The sequence below is a fragment of the Bolinopsis microptera genome, chromosome 1 (assembly GCF_026151205.1).
Source record: "Bolinopsis microptera isolate Bmic1 chromosome 1, MBARI_Bmic_1.0, whole genome shotgun sequence".
Lineage (NCBI taxonomy): Eukaryota > Metazoa > Ctenophora > Tentaculata > Lobata > Bolinopsidae > Bolinopsis > Bolinopsis microptera.
Window position 1 is genome coordinate 3581021 of NC_087072.1, and position 23212 is coordinate 3604232.

At 37.4% G+C, this 23212-nt stretch overlaps 3 protein-coding genes and 1 long non-coding RNA gene across 4 annotated transcripts; 1 reads left to right on the forward strand and 3 right to left on the reverse strand.

Annotated features, from left to right (window-relative positions):
* The first annotated feature begins 518 nt into the window (after positions 1-518).
* Positions 519-2867, forward strand: LOC134819196 (rRNA-processing protein FCF1 homolog). The gene is made up of 4 exons (XM_063829001.1): positions 519-679; positions 815-913; positions 1060-2054; positions 2255-2867. The coding sequence occupies exons 3-4, from the start codon at positions 1722-1724 to the stop codon at positions 2501-2503; spliced, it is 582 nt and encodes a 193-aa protein (XP_063685071.1). The 5' UTR covers positions 519-679; positions 815-913; positions 1060-1721; the 3' UTR covers positions 2504-2867.
* Positions 2868-2955: 88 nt separating this feature from the next.
* Positions 2956-5890, reverse strand: LOC134817738 (regulation of nuclear pre-mRNA domain-containing protein 1B-like). The gene is made up of 7 exons (XM_063826988.1): positions 5826-5890; positions 5483-5602; positions 5092-5221; positions 4584-4792; positions 4147-4364; positions 3946-4041; positions 2956-3436 (listed from the first exon to the last, which is right to left on the reverse strand). The coding sequence occupies exons 1-7, from the start codon at positions 5851-5853 to the stop codon at positions 3293-3295; spliced, it is 945 nt and encodes a 314-aa protein (XP_063683058.1). The 5' UTR covers positions 5854-5890; the 3' UTR covers positions 2956-3292.
* A 221-nt stretch (positions 5891-6111) lies between these two features.
* On the reverse strand, positions 6112-8696 carry LOC134818790 (CCR4-NOT transcription complex subunit 11-like). The gene has a single exon (XM_063828437.1). It carries the CDS (start codon positions 8683-8685, stop codon positions 7405-7407), a length of 1281 nt encoding a protein of 426 aa, XP_063684507.1. The 5' UTR covers positions 8686-8696; the 3' UTR covers positions 6112-7404.
* Positions 8697-16910: 8214 nt separating this feature from the next.
* LOC134826005 (uncharacterized) lies at positions 16911-22910 on the reverse strand. The gene is made up of 3 exons (XR_010161647.1): positions 22800-22910; positions 17778-18019; positions 16911-17573 (listed from the first exon to the last, which is right to left on the reverse strand). It is a non-coding gene; the product is annotated as an uncharacterized LOC134826005 (long non-coding RNA).
* Between the last annotated feature and the right edge of the window lie 302 nt (positions 22911-23212).

Consider the following 23212-nt stretch of genomic DNA (forward strand, 5'->3'; position numbering starts at 1 on the left):
TCGGAGTGTGTGTGCGTGTGTAATAAGTAGTTACAGTTGATCAGTCAACTTTTCTATTTATAAATTCTAACTTGGAGCATTATTTATATAATGATTTATTTAAGATTTTTTACACTACTCTTTAAATTGAATCCCCTTGAATAATTAATTGATGAATATTTGACTTAAATTTGACATGCTCATAATGCTATAATGCATTTAAATATTCATTATTCAAATGAATGATGTATAATAAATGTTTTTAATGATGTTTTTATCCAATTTTTACCCAATTTGTTTACTATTTGGATGTAAGTTTAATAAATTATTATTGTTTTAACCATTTCTAAATTTGATCAATAATAACTTAACTTTTTTCACTGACTCAGTTGAACCATTGATTTATTGCTAGATTTATGTCTAGTCGGATCGATTAAAAATTAGATATTGATTGAAAATATTGTTTGCTATTTGATTGTTAGCAAGAAACTGCAGAATTGCTGTGTAGCTGTGTACTACTACTAACTTTATATTCGACGTTTCAGGATGCCAATCTTCCACTTGCAAACAAATGTGAAGAATGTCCCTCAGAATTTCATGTCTAAAATTTCTAAAGAAATCGCAACTTTAACGCATAAGCCGGAATCTAAAGTAATGGTGATCGTGAACGATGGTGTTAAAATGTGTTTTGGTGGCTCAGGTGAATTTGTCTAATCTTACTTTCTGACATTATAAATCTCACAAAGAACACTCTAATCTTAAGTCTGTAAAACGTTTTGGAATCCCATTCTTTAATTCTAGTGAAATATTTTGTCCAACAAAGCAATATTTTCAGATGCTCCTGCGGCCCTGATCCAGTTTCATTCTATCGGCATGCAGATACATGATCACGCCAACGTTTCGGAAATATTCGCTAACCTCCTTAAAGATATAGGTATTAAATCCGCTGAAAATAACTTCTATTGATCAATTGTACATAGTAAATTTTAGTTGTAGGGAATTGGATTGTGAGATTGTAATGCTTAGTGTTTAATTAGTGGTATTAATTAATTAGTGGTATTAATTAACGTTTCAACTCAGGAGTATCTTATGATCGTCACTATATCCAGTTTAATGCACCCCAACCTACACACGTCGGCAAACTCGGCACAACTGTCGCTGAACTTAACAAACCCAAAGAGGATATTCTACACTTTTAGTCAATTGTTTACTTTTGACTAATTACACTAATTAATAGTTGAGTTGTTCTTTTCATTCAGATTCATCTACTTCTGATCAGGCTATCTTTTAATTTATCTTACATGTTTGGGTCTGGCAGACTGTACAGTTCGTGTTTTTAACATTTTCTTGTGTTTTTGTTGTTCTTTCCAGTGATCACATGAATTTTAAATATTTGTTCAGATTTCAGATCCGGTGTGGACGCCATATTTTATAATTTTAATCGCTCTATGCATTGATTATACTTGGAATAATACAATGCTGAAGTTTATTAATTGTACTATGTACAATGTATTCAATTTGCGAGCGATCATTTATATATGACAGTTTTTATTGCTTTGATCATGTTTATATTATTGTCTATATTTTTAAAAGATACAATAGAAACAAATTCTTGAAAAAGATTTTCGTTTTTGGATAATTCTAATTGAAATTGATTGATTTTCCCTGTACTTAGCTGACTTTAATTAAAATTTATTTGATGATTTACTCACCCAACATTTAGTGATCAAGTTACTGACAGTATGGGTAAAATGAAGAAAACCAAGAAGTTCGGGGCAGTGAAACGCATGATACAAGCCTCAGACCCACGGCTCAACAAAGGGAAAGTAACTGAAGAGAAAGCGAAACCAGAAACTGAAGTTCGTCACGTGGACAAGCCCTCAAGCGCTCTCTTTTTCAGATATAACACCCAACTGGGACCCCCTTATCACGTGCTCATAGATACGAACTTTATCAACTTCAGCATCAGGAACAAGCTTGATATTTGCAGTAGTATGTTGGACACATTATACGCTAAGTGTACACCTTATATTACGGATTGTGTTATGGCGGAATTGGAGAAACTTGGGGCTAAGGTTGGTGTTTTTAAGATGTTATGATTTATTATACCATACGCTAATCTCGATCTTCTTTAAACAAATCCGAGCTTTTTCAGATTAGTTTCAATTTATCAGATGCGCGTACATCGCCAGTCTTCCTTATCGCATGATTATTAAAGATAACAAGTAAATGTCCATTTGCAAATATATTTACTTTAACAGTATAATATTTCCAGTACAGAGTGGCTCTAAGAGTTGCTAAAGACCCCCGTATAGAACGACTTATTTGTACCCACAAAGGCACGTACGCTGATGACTGTCTTGTTCAAAGGGTTCAAGAGCACAAATGTTACATCGTGGCTACTAACGATAAAGACTTACGACGCAGGATTCGCAAAATACCGGGTGTCCCCATCATGTATGTCCAGCAGAAACGTTATAGTATCGAGAGAATGCCAGACGCTTTTGGGGCTCCACGGACTTGAATGTTGGGAAATATGTTTTGATTCTTTTATTTATGGGTCACTTATCTTAATTTATTTTTATTAGCCGGGAACAAGAACCTGACCTGATCGAAAACTAAAGTTGTGAAGTTTCTATTGCTTGTTTTTAACTTAGTTTGTTGTGAAAAGCTGTCTGGTATTTTGCCACGAGTCGATCGTCGCGTGCGCGGCGCGCATGACATAGATAAGTTTACTGGTAGCTGGTTTGTTGTTCTGCACTGGGTCCCCAGTTTTTTCTATTTCAGCCGAAGCACATTTACCAGAATAAGAGGGTTCCTGACAGTTTATTCAGATCATTTCAACTGTACTTTTGTTTCTGAATTACTGTTTTTATATTCATCACTGATCACGCTCTGTCAATTCGTTATAACTAGCTGCGTAGAAACACATACCCTATTTCAATCTCAAATAGACTAAAATGAAACACGAAATCTTAGCACATGTTAAATGAAAATTCATATTAAATAATAATTCATAAAGTTAGATTTGAGACATTAAAGCTAAACAAAATACCGGTTAAGCAATCCATTCTGCACAGCCGACATACAGAGGATTGGCCTGGAATCATCCTAGTTTGATGCATCTTTAAACTGTGATTGGTGCACAACGTCAATCAATGATCATAAACAATAAACGGTCAACATATTATATTGGTCTTGATTGGATAAAGCCCTTGGAACTTCGCTTGATTTATAATCATCCAGTAACTGAAAGTGACTCGATACCAGGTCATAAACAAAAAGTAGATTACACTGCAATAAATAAGTGAGTTCAATCATCAGGAGCCCCGAACAATGATCCTGGCTCTGGAAGGGGTTCTAGTTTGGTAACGGTCGTCAGATCTGGAAGACTGTTCAGGTGGGATTGCAGTTGAGATCGCACTGCTTGGACTTTCTGTAATTTTCCTTGGTACTCCTGAAATTGGCAGCATTAATCATGTGTATCATATACATTCGCAAAATAAAATCAACCTCATTACAAAATCAAAAGATGGTAATTATTGGTGCCCATGAACTTTTGTAGAATTGCCGCCAAAATGACAGTCAAACGAAAACCCGAGATTGAATGTGAAATAAAACACAGTAGGAGCTTCAAAATTAAGTGTTCTGTGGTAAGATGAGCTCATGTTGTTCGGTTTTCATAGTATTGCAAACACAGAAGATGACCATAGCCGAGGGTATTTGTAATTACCGGTAAAACTGCACATTCAAACTAAAAGGTGCAGGGATTGATTTCATTACTGCGCGCGTGCTCCTGTCATGTCATGTCATGCGCGCAACGCACGTACCAAATTCGATTTGGGTTTCTAATGGCTTTTGTCGATTGGCGACAGCGCGTTACAAACTTGATGTCAGAGATCATGGTTCGAAAATTTCCTGATCATCCTAATCTGAAAACCTAAACATTAAAAATAATTCACCAACCGTTAGTCTACTTTCTACGCTACGAAGCTGCTCTTTTTGATGCATAACGAACTCTTTCAGCATTGCTGCCACTTTGTTTCGCTCTTGGAACTCCGTCTAAAGTTAAACAAAATAACAGCATGAAATTTTCTGATAAACATACTTATCGCATTATTCGTTCAAAAAATTACCTAATAAGGGACTCAATTGAGATATGCATACCTGAAGTCTGATTCTGTGTTGGGACAGTAATTCGTAACTGCTATCAACTGATTTTAATAAAGTTTCAAGACGTTTTCTATCAGTTATCTTTTCGACAGCTTGTACGTTCCAAACTTCATTGGGAATGGTAGAGAATTGTTGTTTTATTCTGGTGTCTTGAAGTGCACTGCCTCGCTCCAAGTTAATCAGCGATCTTATAACTGTATCAGGGTCTGGGGCTGGATAGCGGGATTAGCAACACACGTCACATTGAACACGTGACTCTAAAATTGCAGTCAGAAAAAGTCAGAAAAACTTGAAAAGAGAGGTATTTGCAACTAAACTGCGATTGTAGTCTACAAAAAAAAAACTGTTTGGGATATAAGGTGACATGGTCGTGACGACGGTAAACACATAATATAACATATAATTAAGAAAATAAAGATATATTAAGTTACCAGAATCAGAAGTTGATCGTATTCTCTTCTTAGTTGGAGACATTAAAGTACCGTCAGTGGTATCTTCAGATTGACTCTCACTCCGCAGCCCCTTGGGTCGATACGATTGTAATTTATCTATAAAGTCTTTACCGAATATCTCTCTTTCTTTCCAAATCTGCAGGATTCTGTCGATCTGTTTTATTGTTTTTAAGTCTTCGACAGCACTCCTGAAATATTGGCACTGTTTAGTTAGTGATAATCACCGCAACAAGTTAATAATGGAACTCACACAAGAGCACTTCGTTAGTGTTATCTGAGATCACGACAGTTGCGACTATAAACTGACGTACGCGGTACTTAACAATATGTTATATAATATACAGAATACAGATACATTTATATAAATTTATATAAGTAATTGAGTAAGCTGATTAAATAAAGTTAGTCACCTACGATTAAATTAAAAATATAAAAGAATTACCAATACATTCCAATTTGTAAAATAATATCCAGTTTAGACACTTACTTGTAGGTGTGGGAGAGGGCATCAGGTAAAACTCTGGAAAATTCCTGAGTAAACTCATTTCCTTTTCGTTTACTGTTCTGAATAATGTCGTTGCTAAGAAACATGAACAACAGCTTCCGTTCCTTTGGCGCTGCAAATAATTTACGTTTTATCAGTGAATGTTAGTAAAGAGACAATGTGTTTTGCACTGGAAACTGGAAAGAGCCAGACAAAACTCAGTTTCGTACAAGAAAAGGCTCGACATTACATAGCTCAACTCGAGATAAAATTTCTTTCTCTATTCTCTGCAAAATTTGAGTTTATGACCAATTGTACTGAGAGGGACATGTAAAGAAATCACACCTCAAGTATCTCTCAAACTAAATCAAACAAAGTAATTATCAATAGTTACATTTGGTGAGCTGTTGAAACCAGACATCTACTATCTGCTGAGCATTTCTCCGATGGTGTATAGCCCAACCACTCAGTGTCTGTATACTCTGCTGACTGTTGTTCAGTTCTATCAACTTTCCTGCAGGACAGGGTTTGGTATAGAAACAACATGCTTGCTTTTCAGTTTAATATCTGTTATCTATTTGGGATCAATGGTAGATAACGTAACTATTTCATTTCTTTTTCAAATTATTATTAAAGTAAGATTATTTTAAATGATGGAGATAACGTGGAACATAAATTCAAAAAGACAGTTAACAGATTTAAACAATTAACATTAATTATTTAAGTCTGTAACTTACCAACAAAACTCCCAGTGTTGAAAGACATGTTGGCTCCTCCTCTAGACCTATGTTATCATCCTTCATGAGGACAGGTTGAGTTATAATATATCACTAAAGTTAATAATCTTAGAGATTTAAGTGGGGAGCACTGTTAGAGAGCAGGAATGTAATGTACCATCAATTAATTATAAAATTGCATAATTGATTCTACACGAGAGGTTTCAGGACTCAGGTGTACAAAAGGATTAAAATTTCCATGAGGCCTATGACATGAGTCGTAATAAGACAGCAAATTCTATTATAAAGCTTTCTTAAAACAAATATTTACATAAATAGTACAAATAATTTAGAAGAATGCTAAATGGGATGCCGATTCTATTAAGTAGGTCTGCTTCTTTTTTGATCTCGTGAAATGGCATTATAATTATATCAAGATTCATGGACAGAAAGGATTAAAGACATTTTGATAAAATTTTCCATTTTTCAAGGCAGGGAATTTTTCAAGAAAACTTGATTAGTTGCTACATATAATTTCAGGTTACAACTTTCAATTGTGATCTTTGAATGGAAAATGTAGTGCTATACATTTAAACCGCAAATTGTATCGTTTCCTTATCTTAGAGATATTATCTCTCTATCTTCTCTATTTGACGAATAAACTGATGAAGAAAATAAAAAAAAAAGAAAGTAGGCTTTAAAAGTTGGAGAGTTGTTATTGTAATAGGACGACAACCCATTAAAAGATATAAGACTGAAAAGCAGAGATAACTGATCAACTAATCAACCAAGAAACTAATTAATGTAAAGAAACAAGAAAACCAATACCCCTAAAAATAGTCCACTGTAAAAACAAGGTTTATATTAAGTGCAAAATGCGACATAGTACATAGTTGAACTGACGAATTAGATACTATCTAGAATATATTGGAATTATCGAGTTTATGGCACGGTTGTTCCCTGATCAACTTTTTTTTTGAAAATTTATGTTCGGTATAAAGTCACTCAATTTTCGTGATAATAGAATTTATTGTCCTAACAACCTAAACCTGAATCCATGCAGGAACATTCAAAGAAATTTAGTCGAGGAATTTATTCATCAACTTATTATTCTATCTGTATTGGTATATTATTATTCTTAAAATTCCCATTGCTTTAGCTACTGTAACTGCTATATTGATTCAAGTGAATTTGGATTTTACTACAATTGTAATTGTTAAAAATTGTGATCGAATAATCATCTGCTTGTGTGACATAAAACACTGTCATTTATTTTTGTCATGCAGTTTAAAACGGTAAAACTGCAGCAGTTTTACCGTTTTATGGCTTTGAGTGGTGCTCAATTATTTGGTTTCCAGAGATTGATAGTTTCCCATAAATTAGCTCTCTGGAAAAATGAGTGCATTCAGATAGTCTCGTTGGAAGTTCGAAGAATGAGGTAGTTAGACTATCATACTTCAATCATCTGCATTTTTTAAAAACGAGCGAATATTAAAATACCATCTCATTACTAACATCATGACAGTTAGGCTTTAAAATTAGCTCCAAAACATTGGCTTCATGCGCACAGTGCACTTGTAAGCTTACAGTAGCTAGCATATCAAGATGCTAATTCAGTTCCACCATTGTCCATCTGTTTGAGTAAGCGGAACAGTCCGGCTGCTTCTCGGATTCTGCTAAAATCAATGCAAAACGCCTGAACTTCAATGAAAAGGTCCTTGACATCAATGATATTGTTCCTTATGAGGGAGCTGAGGAAAACACAAACAAGCCTTACAAACCTATGTTGGATGAGCCTGTCCTTGCAGTTTTCACAATGTGTAATACACTTGGTGATGTAATGGTGGATGTACTCTGGGGGTAGGACCACTCTTCCAAGAAGTTCGTTCATCACCTCCATTGAGTGAACCGATAGCTCCATATTAACTAAAACTGTAAAGTATTCCGTCAGTTGATTGCTCTGGGACAGGTGAAGGAGAACCTCCAGCGCAATCTTACAGTTATTCTCAACTAGCAAGGGCAGTTTAGAGGGAGATAGACCTATGTGGTATATCATCTTAGGATTCTTGTTAATCTCTTCTCTGATGAAATTCTGTTGCAGCTGTGGAAGTGTACCTTTTAGAGCTTTCCCGATCAACTTTCGTATCTCCATCTCAGTAGTGTTGTTGCTGACAAAAAGTGGTTCCCATTCGAATGTATACTCACAGCCGTTAGGATTCAACCACAGCAGTTCATTAGAGTCCTCATGTAATGGAGGTGGTGGTCGAACAAATGCAGGTTCAAAGGTGGACAGGGATGGTGCATGCGAACCTGAGACTAAACTTGAAACAACATCTTTTAGCTCAGTGGCACTCTTATCTTCACTCTCACTATCAGGTATAATGGCTGATGTTCCTGATGTTATCTTAGCGTTACATTTTCCGTTCAGTGCAGAGGTGAATCGTAAGTGCCTAAAATCTGGTTTGGTTGTACATTCTTGAGCAGCTATGATAATCTGATTTGGATTCATTTTAAAAATATCCCTGGCAGAGGGCGAAGTAATAAGACTGATGAAATATACTTCAGGTGAAACTTTTGTATTGGAGTTATTATTGGCCTCTTGGACTAAACTGTGAAACAAAGGCGCAAATGGATTAACGCTAAAAGATTCAGATCGATACATTTCAAAGAGAAGATACAATGCAGCAATTCTCTCAGCTGGACGCTCAAGCAAATCTTTGTTCTGTAAAAGTGTAATTAATGCCATTCCTACTTTGAAATGTTCTGATCTGTTGAAGTCCTTGTGAAATGAGAGAGCGATGGCATCAAGGTTGCTACTGAGGGACGTCTCACTACTGATGATGTGTAGGATTTGATCCAGCTCCTTGTTTGATAATGCCATCTCCTGAAATAAAGTAAGTTTTTCATTGATGTGCAACTAATTGAATGTAACATGGAACAAATAATAGCATCCAAGTAACCATTCTAAGATCAAAACATGCACACATCATCCAAAAATTTATTACGCGCAGTTACAACTGACAATGCCATTCATCTCACAATTTAAAACTTTTAGATTCAATTCAAAATAAATCTTCAAAATAATTTCAAAAAGAAAACTGTTGGTAAGGCAATTCTCCCTTAAATCAATGGATACTGCAATAAATGTATCTTGTGAGAACAGTGAAAAATCGTTGAGCAAAGCAGTAAAAAGACATATTCACTGAGTTTCATGTTTCATTCGGATTAATGAGACAAAAGCTACATATTTTAACTGATCTACTCCATTTCAATCTTTAATATTGGTACATTTAGAAAATTAAAATATTATAATAACATGAAGTGCATGTGTGCATTGAATATGAGCAATCTACACATCAGGCCTTAATTATAAGAGGCCTTAAAGGTAAAAAGATCATGGATCTTGTAGTAAATCAAAATTTTAGTAAAGGGCACTTTCAAAAACTATGTTAACAAATCTGTCGCGGAAAAAATTTCATCTTCTAGAAGCTCTCAATTGGTGGATATACTCCATATATTGATCAAACTGTGTGACATCTACAAGTTTTTACAATAGTAGTAGCAAGATTAGCAAAATTAAATGCTATAATAAATCCTTATCTTTTCGAAAGATTAATCTTTCGCTTAAGATTTAGCCCCTCCCTTTCTACAATTTCAACACAATTTCAACACTAAACAATTCGTCACTTGAACATTTCAGTATGATGGAGCCCTGATCAGCTGCTAGATCGACCAAACGAAGAGAAACGAGTTCAGTAGATTGTTCTTGTACATGAGACTCATAACCAATACTTCCACTGCGCGGCTCACTCCAAAGGGGATAGGAAGGGGGTTGCAGAAGACTCTTGGAATTTCAGACCATCCTTCCGTCAGTAGTAGGTTTTGTAAACTCTCTTGCCAAAATTATATTGGTCAACAAGTTCATCGGCTTTACTCAGTGAACGGATCAGGTGAAAAGAATATTCAAACAATATACACATAATATAGCAATGGCCAATTGGCTGACTATAAGGTCATGGCCTGAACTTTAATAGTCAAGTGATGCTAAAGCAGAGCACAAATATGTAATAAGTTAATAGATAAAAATACTGATTCAATGATTAAAATTATAGCTGTGAGTGTCAATAAATTACTGTGTCATAAAAAAAGGAACGATGTACACGTGATCTGAGATACCAATATCTCAATATCAAAAGGATAGTGTCTAGAAACATTCATAGTCCATGGTGGCAGGTATCAAGTTAAACGAAGTTACACTGACTGGCAATGTATACGATTGCCGTCTCCCTCTCTCACCCCTGACCGCTATCAGGGTGCTCCTGAGGATTGAGAATCTAATCCTGGTGCGCATGTAACACATAATAGCCGCATAGTCTTCTCCTCTCTTCTGGGATAGTTTTTCAGCGAGTCTCTTGTGGTATCTTGTGGCTTGTGGACCCCATCCGCCATTTGTTGAGTATATAAGTGGGGTAAAGGTGCCTTTTTCCACCTGGATGATTCTGTTGTTGTACTTTTTCATTTTCCTCATTTCATGAGCTTTATAGATCTGTTCCATATCTTTTTTGACATATGTGGGTGAGTTGGGGTGGGTAACACAGACATCAAAGAATGTTTGTTCAAATGTGCTCCAGAGACCTCGTGAGGATACATCAGGTGCAGCTCTATCAGCATTGGTACCAACAATTTCTTCATTATCAAGGGGTATCAATGCTGGCTCAGTCACTACATCTCTGCATACTTCACGCTGCAGCTCTGCATTTAGATCGCGGATGTTGTTGTGTCTCATAGAAACATAGCCACCTTTCTTGCATATAAGTGTGTGATTCACATTATTTCTCTCTCCACAAGCACAGTGAAATGGGGTGTTAGGGATCTCCCAACCATAACGCAAGTACAGAGCATCACGGAACTCAATCTTGTTCAGGGAGTAGCCAAATCTCTTCAATGGAAGTGCAGTAAGCCAACATCCTGAACCTTTCTCTTTGATGAACTGGAGAGATCTCTTTAGGTTGGGATCTCTTACACTGTCCTCTATTGATTTGCTAACCGTAAATAAGTGTTTCTCCTTGATTGCCTTGAGACTTTTTATAATGTCATTTTGAATTGACATGTTGTAATGTTCAAGGGTGTTTTGCTGGTTGATAATCAGGTCTGTGAGGTCTTTTGTGATGGTGACTGAGGCTGTGAATTCTCTATTGCAGTTTTCAACTGGGTTGGAGATACCTAGGCCACCATGTCTGACTGGCAATGCAAATATGGAGCGGTCCAAGTCTGATACGTTCTTACCCAAGATTGCTGGAATAAAATCTGTTCTGATGCAATCCTCCAATGGTTGAAACAAGTGACTTATACCCGGGATGGTCCTCTGAATGAACGTCCACCGGTGACAAATTCCCTTAGTATATGCAGTCAAAGCAGCTTGGGGCTCCTCAACAGCAATTGATGACAACAGCTTGATGTCCTGACACCATTTATGGACTTTATCTGAGACATATTTGTTCTTAAAAGCTTCGCTGCCAATTGCTGCACCCAAATGGCGTTCTCCTTCAGACTCAATTTTAATACCAGTGCCTGAGAATACTTTCTGCGCAAGATCTAGGTCCTCGCTATTCTTCACAATCAGGACGGTCTTACTGGCTTTTGGGTAATATCCATACTTTGGTCCTTGCTCCAACAGCGTATCCCACCATATCTTAATACCTTCAATCTTTCCACCAGCACTACTGTCGTCTGCATACCAAGACTGTTTGCAAACACTGGGCTTGGAGGCTGTGGCTAGGTCATCTACTAGAGGCTTTATCCCTAACGCATAGAATGCCATTGCTGCTACATCTCCCTGAGTTGAACCTTCCTCAGACTTAAGTTGGTAGTGGTCCTCGGTAGTATTAATGATCAGGTCTGCTGGCTTTTGGTAGTGGTTCTTTAGATACTGATAGAGCGGAGGACAGATCTCATGAACATTGTGAAGGGCTGCTTCTCTATTAAGACGATTGAACGCATTATCAGCGTCAACCTGTAGTATTGCTTCAGTGTCACTGTCTTCCCAGATCTGTCTCATTGCATGAATGGAAGCCTCTATTCCTGATTTGAGCCCTGCACAGGTCTGCAGTGGGCCAGCAGCATATTGTATATCAGTTTTGAAAGACATTATAACTGCTTTTCCAATGATTCTGCGCAATATCTCCCCGATTCCAATTGGTCTTACACCAGGTTTCCCGTTCTTATCCTGGCCTTTATCAAGAGGGATTAATCTGCATGCAGTGAACTCTTTCAGACAGCTATGATGGATATCTTCTCTACAAAGGCGCCTTGCAACAATTGCTATAGACTCAGCAAGTGTCACTGATGCTTTGCCAAATGATTTGCTGCAGATGATATGCTTCCACAAATCTGAGTCCGTTAGTGTTGGGCCGCCTGATCCATCCAAATATAAACAAGCCCTCTTGACAGTCTCTGCGTCAATCCTCTCAAATATCACTTCCTGAGGTGGAGGAGTACTGTGAGGGTGCAGAACAACTGGATCTGCTTTAACAGCTGGAGGGTGTTTCTCCCCAAGGACCTGTTTAATGTTTGCTGTTAGGCTGTGAACTCCTAAGGTGTCATTGGAACTGTCAACAAATTTGGTGGCTTGTTTAACTTTCCCAAGAAGCATTAGTCGGCAGAAACTCTTCTTCCCGGATTCCTCGCTGATTTTTTGTTGCTGCACCAAGGCTTTCTGAATACTCCTGCACTCCATCATTAGATCGTCAAGTTCTCCATTTTTCCATTTAACCAAGCGCTTGGTGAGATATGTTACATGGTCTCTTGCTTTTGACTTGCTTGACGGTTTTTGCAACATGATTGGCAAGAAGATATGAACCAGTGCGAACGATAGCCTTTCCCACTTGGTAGCATCTGCAAATAGGAGGATGAGCCGAGTCAGTTCTTTTATAAAGTCGCTACCTGATTTACCTCTGGGAACTAGGAAAAGATTCTTTCTCCATGTCACCATCTCTTGATAAACAGCTTGGACTTTCTCAGCTATCAACTCTTCACCAACCATTGAGCCCCAATTAATTTTGTTTGCTTTCACTGCTTGACAAGTATCACAAAACCATATCTCTTCATTATCCATCTCAGCGTACTCGGTTTCACTGATAAACAAACAAGGTGCATGGAACCATTCTTCACAGCCATCACAACCCAATGCCTTATCCGAATCCCCCACAACACTCCTACACACGGGACAGTTATAACTGATATCATTTTCCTCGTCAGGAGCATCAATGATCTGCTGGTTCTCTACATTATCCCTACATTTCTGACAAACCCACCGGATCAGGTTGGAAATCGTTTCAAGTTTATGATAGAATAGAAGATTTACTTTCTAGGCCATTTTTGGTGGATATACTGGAGCTTCAAGATTGATTTTATTTTTAAATCAATTTCAGTGTCAATAATGCAAGGTATCCATTGTTAGACCCCAATTATTTTTTTTTTTCATGCTGATTTAAATGCCATTAAAGCATTTGAACCAGTCAAAAAAGTTTAAATTGTATATCATTTACGGTTTTTGCGGAAAGTCGTGTTAAAGTTGATGCCGTGGTGTCAACAACTATACACACGGTGGTTGATAGTTCTGGAATTGTGACTCTGAGAGAATTAATAAAATGTTTCAAACAGTATACACATAATGTCACAATGACCCTATTAAAAAATACCCTTGAAAATCACCCTTGGCCTTGCGGCTCCAAGTTAAAATCTAAACTGTCTATATTGACAAAGTTCTTTCTCGCCCCTGTCTCCCCGGAGAGAAATTACCGTCGTTCTTAAGATTTCGAAACGAAGGCGCTTCCTAAGACTCTGAGAGAATTGTCTCTTAGTTAAGTGAAACATGGCCATCGATTTAGCAGGTTAGAGTGTGGTTGATGTTATTTGGTTTACCACAGACAGATAAAGGATTTCTGTTAGCTGGGGACAGTGTTAGGTTGCGATATAAATGGCGAAAACACGGTGTGTTCTGCAATCTATTAATCAGAATATAGATAGTTTTTAAGGTTGTTCACCTGAACCATGAACGGATTGGTTATTAACAATTTTACCAATCCGGTGCATCAAGTGGGGTATGATGAAGCATATTAGAAATAAAAACTTCGTGAACATCAGAGTTCTAGTAAGCACCAAAATATACCATATATGAAAAGAAGCATGTTATATCTCCACCGAAAGCACATTCCCAAATTGCGCGCGTTGCAGTAAGTTCTTGCAAACCTTATACTATATATCATTGATCGTAGTACAGTATAGATCTATAGTGCAGAATCAAGCAGATTGCAGAATTAATTGTAAGTTATAGACATATTTCATACGTATCAAATTGGATGTGCTTTCGGTACGTGGAGACATAGCAGGCGCTATAGGATACAAGGATACAAGGATACAAGGATATGATACAAAAGTGATAATTATTTTATTGAATTCACAATAGTTATAATTCTGAAATAATTTAAGGTTACAAATTCTAGTTATTTACAAATGTGTAGGGATAAAATTACCTGAGGACCCCAGGCTATTATGTTCATTAACATAATAATTACTGGGCCGCGCTCAGCCTGTCATTCCGCCAAATCTTTATTCGTTAAAGCCTGGGGTCCTCAGGTAACATAATAATAACCGAATAAAGATTTGGCGGAATGACAGGCTGAGCGCGGCCCAGTAAGGATAAAATAAAAATGTTTTATAATTAAAATCATTAAAAGATTATTCAAACAATATACACATAATATAACAATTACCCTATATAAAAATTCAATATAAATTCAATAGAAAACTAAATAAACACCCTTTAAGTAGTATAAGTAAGCCAGTTTAAAGTTGTAGGTTTACAACCTACCAGGACGCGCGCCGAGTTGGACTCGTCGACGGTCCATGGAACAGATATTTTACGAGTATCACCCGTTAAGTTTAAAGAACTGGCTCCAAATTTATATCTAAGCCAAAATGTTTTATAATACTATTTTGAGGTGCTATATGAGAATTATATAAATCATGTCTCTGTCGGCACACATACTATGTACTATTCATTGATTTGACACATGTGTTAAATTGTGAAGATCTTTCTAATATTGAATTTCTAGGGATTGGTGTGTCAGGTAGAACTCCGATGAACCAAATAAATTATAAATGCAAAGTAACAATGGAAGAGCTAATCTAATGAACAGGTTGCAAAAAGAATTTTTATATTTAGAAACTAACCATACTATCTTTTAGATTTATGTCACTTATGTGTTATGATGGCTTCGGCTGAAAGTACTCATTTTATCTAGAAGATTGTAGTTTCATTGTTTCTGAAGTAGCTATCAGTTCGCCGGTGAATGTTGGGTATACTACTCTTGCAAAAAGAACTATTTGATGCGCGGCCCAGTAGTGCATCGCGCTCACAGGGAGACTCGCGCGCGCACCATTTGCAGCAGTCATCAGCAGTTAACAACAGTCAGCAGCAGTTTCTTTGCACTGTAGTCTCCCTGTGCGCTACGTAACTCATAACTGGTAATATATAACGCGCGACGAGGTTGACATCGTCAATCAAGAAAAAGCGCCGTGCATAAAAATTTGCGTGCTAGGTAACGTGCACTAAGCTTAAAGTTAAAACGGTGTCACGTCTCATTGCGTATTGTTTTAACAATTAACGGGTGATACTCGTAAAATATTTGTATCACGTCATGACCCCTATTGTCGTTTTAGCAGTTATATCTTGTATCACGTGGTGCAGCGACCCCCACGGTTGCTTCACTATAGAGTTTCGACGATACAGGAAAGAAAAATTTTAGGAAAGAAAAATTTTTATTTACCACAAAACAATCAATACATAATGTTATATTCATAAATAAATTCAAATTTCAATTTCAAACACATATACAGTACGCCGCGCACACAGCCACAATTTTTAATTGTTCAGAAATTCGTAGGTCAGCTGTAGGCGCCGCGCACAGGATCTATTTAATTGTTATCTTACAATTACATGTCGCATTTCTTAATTACTAGAGCCAAAATTTCAGAAGCAAAATAATTTAAAACATATTTCTGTCGTTCACGCAGTACAGGTCGTGAGCACTGCGATCTAATTAATAGATCGAATAATAATAATGGAGAAATTCCAAAAACCGCGCGCTCGTTATTTGTGATTAAATTGAGTGCGCGCCTCTGTGAACCGCAGTACCGCTCAAGCATGAAGTACTAAGCGGTACGCAGTTCTGCGTGAGGCGTAGACATTTGTAGCACACGTTTCATTCAACTAATCAATTATGTGACATGTAATTATATTAAAGCAAAAAGAATATTAATTTTAGTAATAATTGACGTAAACATATGTGCTTAAATAACATTTATAATCTAGCGAGCTGGCTTTGCCCTTGGTGCTTCACTACTAACTTTCCAAAACCTGGTACAAACACAGCAGCCAAAATGGACCAGACTCTCCTAGATAGCGTTCACTACAGTAAGAATATACAAGTCATCTCAGACGCCATTTCAGGTGCTGTGAACCAGAGCATGCCAACCCTAGAGATTTCATCCCTTGAGATCAGACTAAAGAAGCTCAGCGAGGAGATCTCCAACTTCCAAAGATCACGAGAGCCTGGGACCCACATCACACCAGACCCCAAGCCTGTATCCAGGCGGGTCATACAACGTATGACAAGTTATATTGGGGCGAAAGCCATGCGATACAGCCCACGAGCCGCGCTTGCACTCGTGCGTGGCGGGTATACACCGTGAGACGGTAAAATACTTATTTCAAATATATTATATAAGATCGTCGACTCGCGATCGCGCGAGTCCAACTAAACTCGGCGCGCGTCTTGGTAGGTTATAAACCTACAACTCATTGTCACATGTCATGTGTCGGTTTTCTATTTTAAATTCATCCCATCATGTATAATGGGCCTACGCGTACTACATGACGTACGCTACTGCAAGCGTGAGACTGCGAGGGCTCTGTTCCTTATCAGAGAGGGCTCTGTAAGTGTACCGGTCCTTATCAACTATTATATGATATGCAGCGCGGAGAGCTGACAAGCCATAGATGATCATGATATAATGATACAGGATACTGATAGACCACAAGTTGACGTAGTAGTTTAAGTTAGTCTATAAAAATCTGAAAATTACAAGTAACAAAACTTCATTTCAAGATTAAAAACCGGTAAAATCTAGTTTACTGACAATATAAGATAACTAACACTTGAATATTTATAGAATAAATAAATTATAGAATTGAGAAATCAGAGGGATCGGACGAAAGACAAGTTTCAACTTTACCGACGGGATTGCTGAACCAGCAACAGGGAATTTGAAAGGACGTTAATTTACATCCGATTTAGCTTGTAGGTTTACAACCTACCAGGACGCGCGCCGAGTTGGACTCGTCGACGGTCCTGCGACCTGTGACCATTGGTGGCAGGTACTTTTTGTCCTATTACGTCACGGCGCAGTACTGCACGCACACTACACACTGATAAAGCTTCTCTCAGATCACAGTTTAAGTTAGAGATAAAACCTAGTTAGATCATATATCAGTTAGTGATTAACAAAGAAAACAAAATATTGAAACAACGGATTATAATATATAATGTTTATCTTTCTAAATCCCGTGCACAGTGTAACATTATGAACTGGAATTGTCATCTTAAATTCTTTGATCGGAGCAACATCTTGAAGATTAACTCAATCTTCAAGTTCAAGCGTTCGGCATTATTGTAGAGGATTTGTAGAAGAACGTTTTGGCAGTAACTGAAAGTAATTCGTTTTAATTGATCAAAGCGGTTGAAACTCGGTTTATCAGATGGTTTGGGAGTTAAGACATGATGCATTACTGATTTAACTACAAAAACTTGACCCACAATTATGACTGTTCACAATATTGAGCCTACAGTGTGACTGAATTGTATTTGTAAGCCATATAATTATATTCCAAAAATTCTAGTATGTCCTCACCTACTGTATGTTTTACAGTTTCAGGAGAAATAGAGTATATATTATTCCCAGCAGTACATTATCTTCCAGAAATAATAAGGGCAAGACATTCCGGGCTCCGGCACAGCAAAATGAGAGTCAGAGATTAGAGAAGAAAGAACATTCTGAGTAACTTTGTCAGACGTCAGTATAGCCGTTTTCATGTCAGAGAGATCCTTCGGCGACTATCAGTATCACACAATGGCAGGTCAGTCCATCAGTAACTGAAAATAAAACCCATTACGTCAGTGTTGCTATTAGGAGCAAATGTTTAGATACAAACTGGTGTTATCGGGAAGGTTGGTAAGATATAATCAGAACTCGGCATTTTTAGGTTATACTATTCCGGGAACATTATATATATCGTATTTCTGTCGATAAATGGTTACATTTTTATGTACCATTTATCGACAAAAATGGGCAATTTGTGCGTGTGCATGGTAATTTTTAATTCTAAGTGGAATATGATACGCCCATGTGCAATGTGGAACCTACAGCGTGTAAAGAAATGTGTGTAAAGTATGATTATTTATAGATTACTGCAGCCTGCCGTAATAAAGTAATGACAAAGTAAGCGAACATGTACCTACATCTCGTGATAACATTTCGGTCATGAAGTTGGAATATTACATAACAACATATTATTTTAATTGCCCACTTCACTTGGAGAGAATTCAGGTACGTGTGCTAATAATTGTGTACATAATTCTGATAGGAACTTTAACGAAAATATAATACAAAATTGGTCGCAAAATTGAATATGGGATACTTAGGAGGATTATTGGGACAAAATTGGAACATTGGTTACATCGGTTCTAGACATGCAGTGATTCCCAAACTTGGTTTGAGTACTCCTAGGACTAATATTAACTCTTTCCGACCAATTTTGAACAATTTTGAGCACTTTGAGGATAATGTTCATGTTTGTTCATTTCCGTTCATTCCATGAACCTGGGTAATGTTATGTGACTTTTGATGGCTCCTAGGCCTAGTTTTTAACTATATCCATCTTAGAAAACCGAATTGAGGCTTCCCAGCACTCAAATACAGCCAATACTTCGATGTCCCCATGTTCCAAAAATCTGCAGATACTCGGGACGATTATTGGGACGAAATTGGCACATTGGTTACATCGGTGCTAGACATGCAGTGATTCCCAACCTTGGTTTGAGTACTCCTAGGACCAATATTAACTCTTTCCGACCAATTTTGAACAATTTTGAGCACTTTGAGGATAATGTTCATGTTTGTTCATTTCCGTTCATTCCATGAACATGGGTAATGTTATGCGACCTTTGATGGCTCCTAGGCCTAGTTTTTAACTATATCCATCTTAGAAAACCGAATTGAGGCTTCCCAGCACTCAAATACAGCCAATACTTCGAAGTCCCCATGTTCCAAAAATCTGCAGATACTCGGGACGATTATTGGGACGAAATTAGCACATTGGTTACATCGGTGCTAGACATGCAGTGATTCCCAAACTTGGTTTGAGTACTCCTAGGACCAATATTAACTCTTTCCGACCAATTTTGAACAATTTTGAGCACTTTGAGGATAATGTTCATGTTTGTTCATTTCCGTTCATTCCATGAACCTGGGTAATGTTATGCGACCTTTGATGGCTCCTAGGCCTAGTTTTTAACTATATCCATCTTAGAAAACCGAATTGAGGCTTCCCAGCACTCAAATACAGCCAATACTTCGATGTCCCCATGTTCCAAAAATCTGCAGATACTCGGGACGATTATTGGGACGAAATTGGCACATTGGTTACATCGGTGCTAGACACGCAGTGATTCCCAAACTTGGTTTGAGTACTCCTAGGACCAATATAAACTCTTTCCGACCAATTTTGAACAATTTTGAGCACTTTGAGGATAATGTTCATGTTTGTTCATTTCTGTTCATTCCATGAACATGGGTAATGTTATGCGACATTTGATGGCTCCTAGGCCTAGTTTTTAACTATATCCATCTTAGAAAACCGAATTGAGGCTTCCCAGCACTCAAATACAGCCAATACTTCGATGTCCCCATGTTCCAAAAATCTGCAGATACTCGGGACGATTATTGGGACGAAATTGGCACATTGGTTACATCGGTGCTAGACATGCAGTGATTCCCAAACTTGGTTTGAGTACTCCTAGGACCAATATTAACTCTTTCCGACCAATTTTGAACAATTTTGAGCACTTTGAGGATAATGTTCATGTTTGTTCATTTCCGTTCATTCCATGAACCTGGGTAATGTTATGTGACTTTTGATGGCTCCTAGGCCTAGTTTTTAACTATATCCATCTTAGAAAACCGAATTGAGGCTTCCCAGCACTCAAATACAGCCAATACTTCGATGTCCCCATGTTCCAAAAATCTGCAGATACTCGGGACGATTATTGGGACGAAATTGGCACATTGGTTACATCGGTGCTAGACATGCAGTGATTCCCAAACTTGGTTTGAGTACTCTTAGGACCAATATTAACTCTTTCCGACCAATTTTAAACAATTTTGAGCACTTTGAGGATAATGTTCATGTTTGTTCATTTCCGTTCATTCCATGAACCTGGGTAATGACTTTTGATGGCTCCTAGGCTACGGACACCTCAACTTATGTCGCCCCATTATTATTTTACCATTAGATTAGTATGACTGTACAGTGTACGTACGCCTATTGAGTATAATTGCAGTTATAAAAATTAATTACGTAGTCATCTTAGCAAAACAGTTATGGAAAAGTTTGCAACTATTTCAGTACAAACCATTAAACGTCTTTAGATCAATACAAGATGGCCATGGTTTAGTGTTTACTCTACGATCTAATATTTTTGGTTGAGCTTGATAGCAAGGTTGTAATTATTACACACCAAACACATACTAGTAACCACTCTAAACCAGCAAGGGGCAAGCTCGCAATGGGCGCAAGAAATGGGGGCCGGCACAAATTTTGAAAAGAAATCGCCTCAGCCCTCAAACTTCCAACTGCTAAATTCAATTCTTAGTTAATGCAGTGTGAGCATTTATTATAGGGAGCGTTCACATATGAAATCAGCACTATTATTGTCAGCAACTTTCAGCATTGAGCGACCCAACCTCCCCCCCCCCCCTCAAACCCCCTCCTCCCGTCAGCATTTCACAACCCCCTCCGGCCTCCCCCTCGGCTGCTGACGTCATATGTGAACGCTCCCTTATAACGCTCCCATGAAATGCAAAGTGTAGAGTTTCAGTTAGTATTGAGTCAGTTTAAGCGGGAAAATTTCGCCCACGTGCAGTGTAGGCTCCTCGCTACATGTTCAGTGTGCAGAAACAAATATCTCGCCAGACATTGATACTTTAATCAATTATGTTATAGTACAGTTGATAAAGGGTTATGTCTGTGTGTAGAAGTAACCCTATATTATCATATTGTGTGTTAGTTTGGTGTGAAGTATTATGTTCTTTTTAAAAACTAACAGTGTTAAACTAAATTGATATCAGTAAAAGAAGATATATTTTAAGAGGTAAAATTCATATAATTGACGATTAAGAGATATGGGAGTGTGTTCAGGGCTCTGAAAGTGGCATACTCTTATAGCAATGGTATGAAATGGTTAACTTTAGTCAAGGTCTCATGTCTCTACGACCTTCGCTTTTGGCGCAGTGAATCTTGCGCTTCAAGCGCAATGCGCAAATTCCTGCAGGAACTTCCCGACATTGTAGAGACCTGAGACCTCGACTTAAGTTAACCATTTCCTACTGTTTATATTAGAGGAGCACACATTTAGAACTCTTTCCATACTCCTTCGTGACTAAATTGACGATTTAGAGAATTTTACCTTTTAAAAATTGGTGAAAAATATGGGCGTGGCCCAAGTCAGTATTATACGAAACCGTAGGGACACAAAAAAATTGTGGTTGTTCTTGACCCTATAGAGCAACTAATTAGAGGTGATATCTAACTATTTGAACTAAAAGTGGTTTTGTGAACCGCCCTTTATTTTTTTATTCTACAGCGAGTAATTTATTATGAAATGACCTTTCACTATGCAATTTCGACTAAATTCATGTAGATATCCAATCCATTTCCATGCACAACTGTTGTTTACATTTGGTCTAGTTAGACACAATTTGTTTCAGAGTGACTCGATAATCGCAATATCAAATTAAGATATTATTTAAATGGTCCATGTCATGCAATGCGGAAATATCCCCATAAATTGGCAACTGCCAAAGTGACACTAAAGTTATTGCTAATTCCTTTACAAAACTTAGCAAGTGCTATTAACAATATCCTAATGGATCATGGAAATTGAAATGTTCAATTTTCTTTTCATAAATAATAATTATAATGCGAAGTTTTATTTACCCCAAGTTTGGAGAGTAAGTAGGTTAAACTGGGAATGCCCCTTCCCAGGGACCACATCATCCCTAATAAACCATTAAATATCATGGGAGACCATGCACAGCCGATCGATTATTTACGTACGCTTTATCACAGACACAGTATTAGTCATATAATTAGTAGGAATATATTGGCGGAGAAACATGCATTGTTTTGTTTAAACCAATTGAAAACCAAATTTATAGCTCCTATTTGCTGTCAATACCTCGCAGTGCCACTGCCCAGGGCGATTTAAAAGACCAAAAGGTACATGTTTTTGTTGATACAGCGTGATATTCTCTAAAGGCCAGAAAGTGTAAATTTGTGTCTCAAAATTTAATCTGGTGGTTTATAAGTGGTTACTAAAAATACTCTAGCACAATTGTAACTGCAGTTTTACAGAACTCTAAATGCTTAATGAACACTCTTGCAGGTACCACCACAATTTTCACACTCAGACCTGAGTTTAGTCATTTTCCGATACGAGATTGGGGACGGGTTCTATAAACAAACAAACAAACATATGTGGTTGCGGCGGTATAGTTCAAAATCTGCAACAATATGGTCAAGATTGCTTGACTGATTTTGTAATCTAAAAGATTGTCATTTGCATCGATAATTTTATCAAATCATTATAAATTTACCAGATCTGACGAGAATTCTGTTTAGTTTGAACAGGATATTTGACCACTGCTTCCCTTGCAAACCACATCGTTGATCTGGGTACCGCTCTTGGTTCTGTTGAAAATCTTATCCTGCAAGTAGTTGACTTATAAGTCTACAAATTTGCACAGAAATAAAATAACCTATTTCACAACCAAGTTGCATTCAAGTTAACAATAAATGACATTAGAAAATGATTTCACGATTTAATTTCATTAGAAACGGAGTCTATTAAAAAAATTCGAAAATTTCATCGAAACATATAATAGTAAACGACTAAATTAGCACTGTCTTACTTAGAGGGGTATGCGGAAATTATGATAAATTTATTTTGTGAGAATCTGAGATAACAATATCAGAGTAGGTCACCTTCGGGTTTTATCTTTCGTGATCG

What these genes read in the sequence shown, in the direction of transcription:
- LOC134818790 (XM_063828437.1), bottom strand. Translation starts at nt 8,685, where the DNA reads ATGGCATTATCAAACAAGGAGCTGGATCAAATCCTACACATCATCAGT.
- LOC134817738 (XM_063826988.1), bottom strand. Translation starts at nt 5,853, where the DNA reads ATGTCTTTCAACACTGGGAGTTTTGTTG. An exon ending in AACACAGAATCAGACTTCAG is followed by an intron (nt 4,042 to 4,146) that starts GTATGCATATCT and finishes GTTTAACTTTAG; the next exon opens with ACGGAGTTCCAAGAGCGAAA. An exon ending in GCGTAGAAAGTAGACTAACG is followed by an intron (nt 3,437 to 3,945) that starts GTTGGTGAATTA and finishes TGCCAATTTCAG; the next exon opens with GAGTACCAAGGAAAATTACA.
- LOC134819196 (XM_063829001.1), top strand. Translation starts at nt 1,722, where the DNA reads ATGGGTAAAATGAAGAAAACCAAGAAGTTCGGGGCAGTGAAACGCATG. An exon ending in TGGAGAAACTTGGGGCTAAG is followed by an intron (nt 2,055 to 2,254) that starts GTTGGTGTTTTT and finishes TAATATTTCCAG; the next exon opens with TACAGAGTGGCTCTAAGAGT.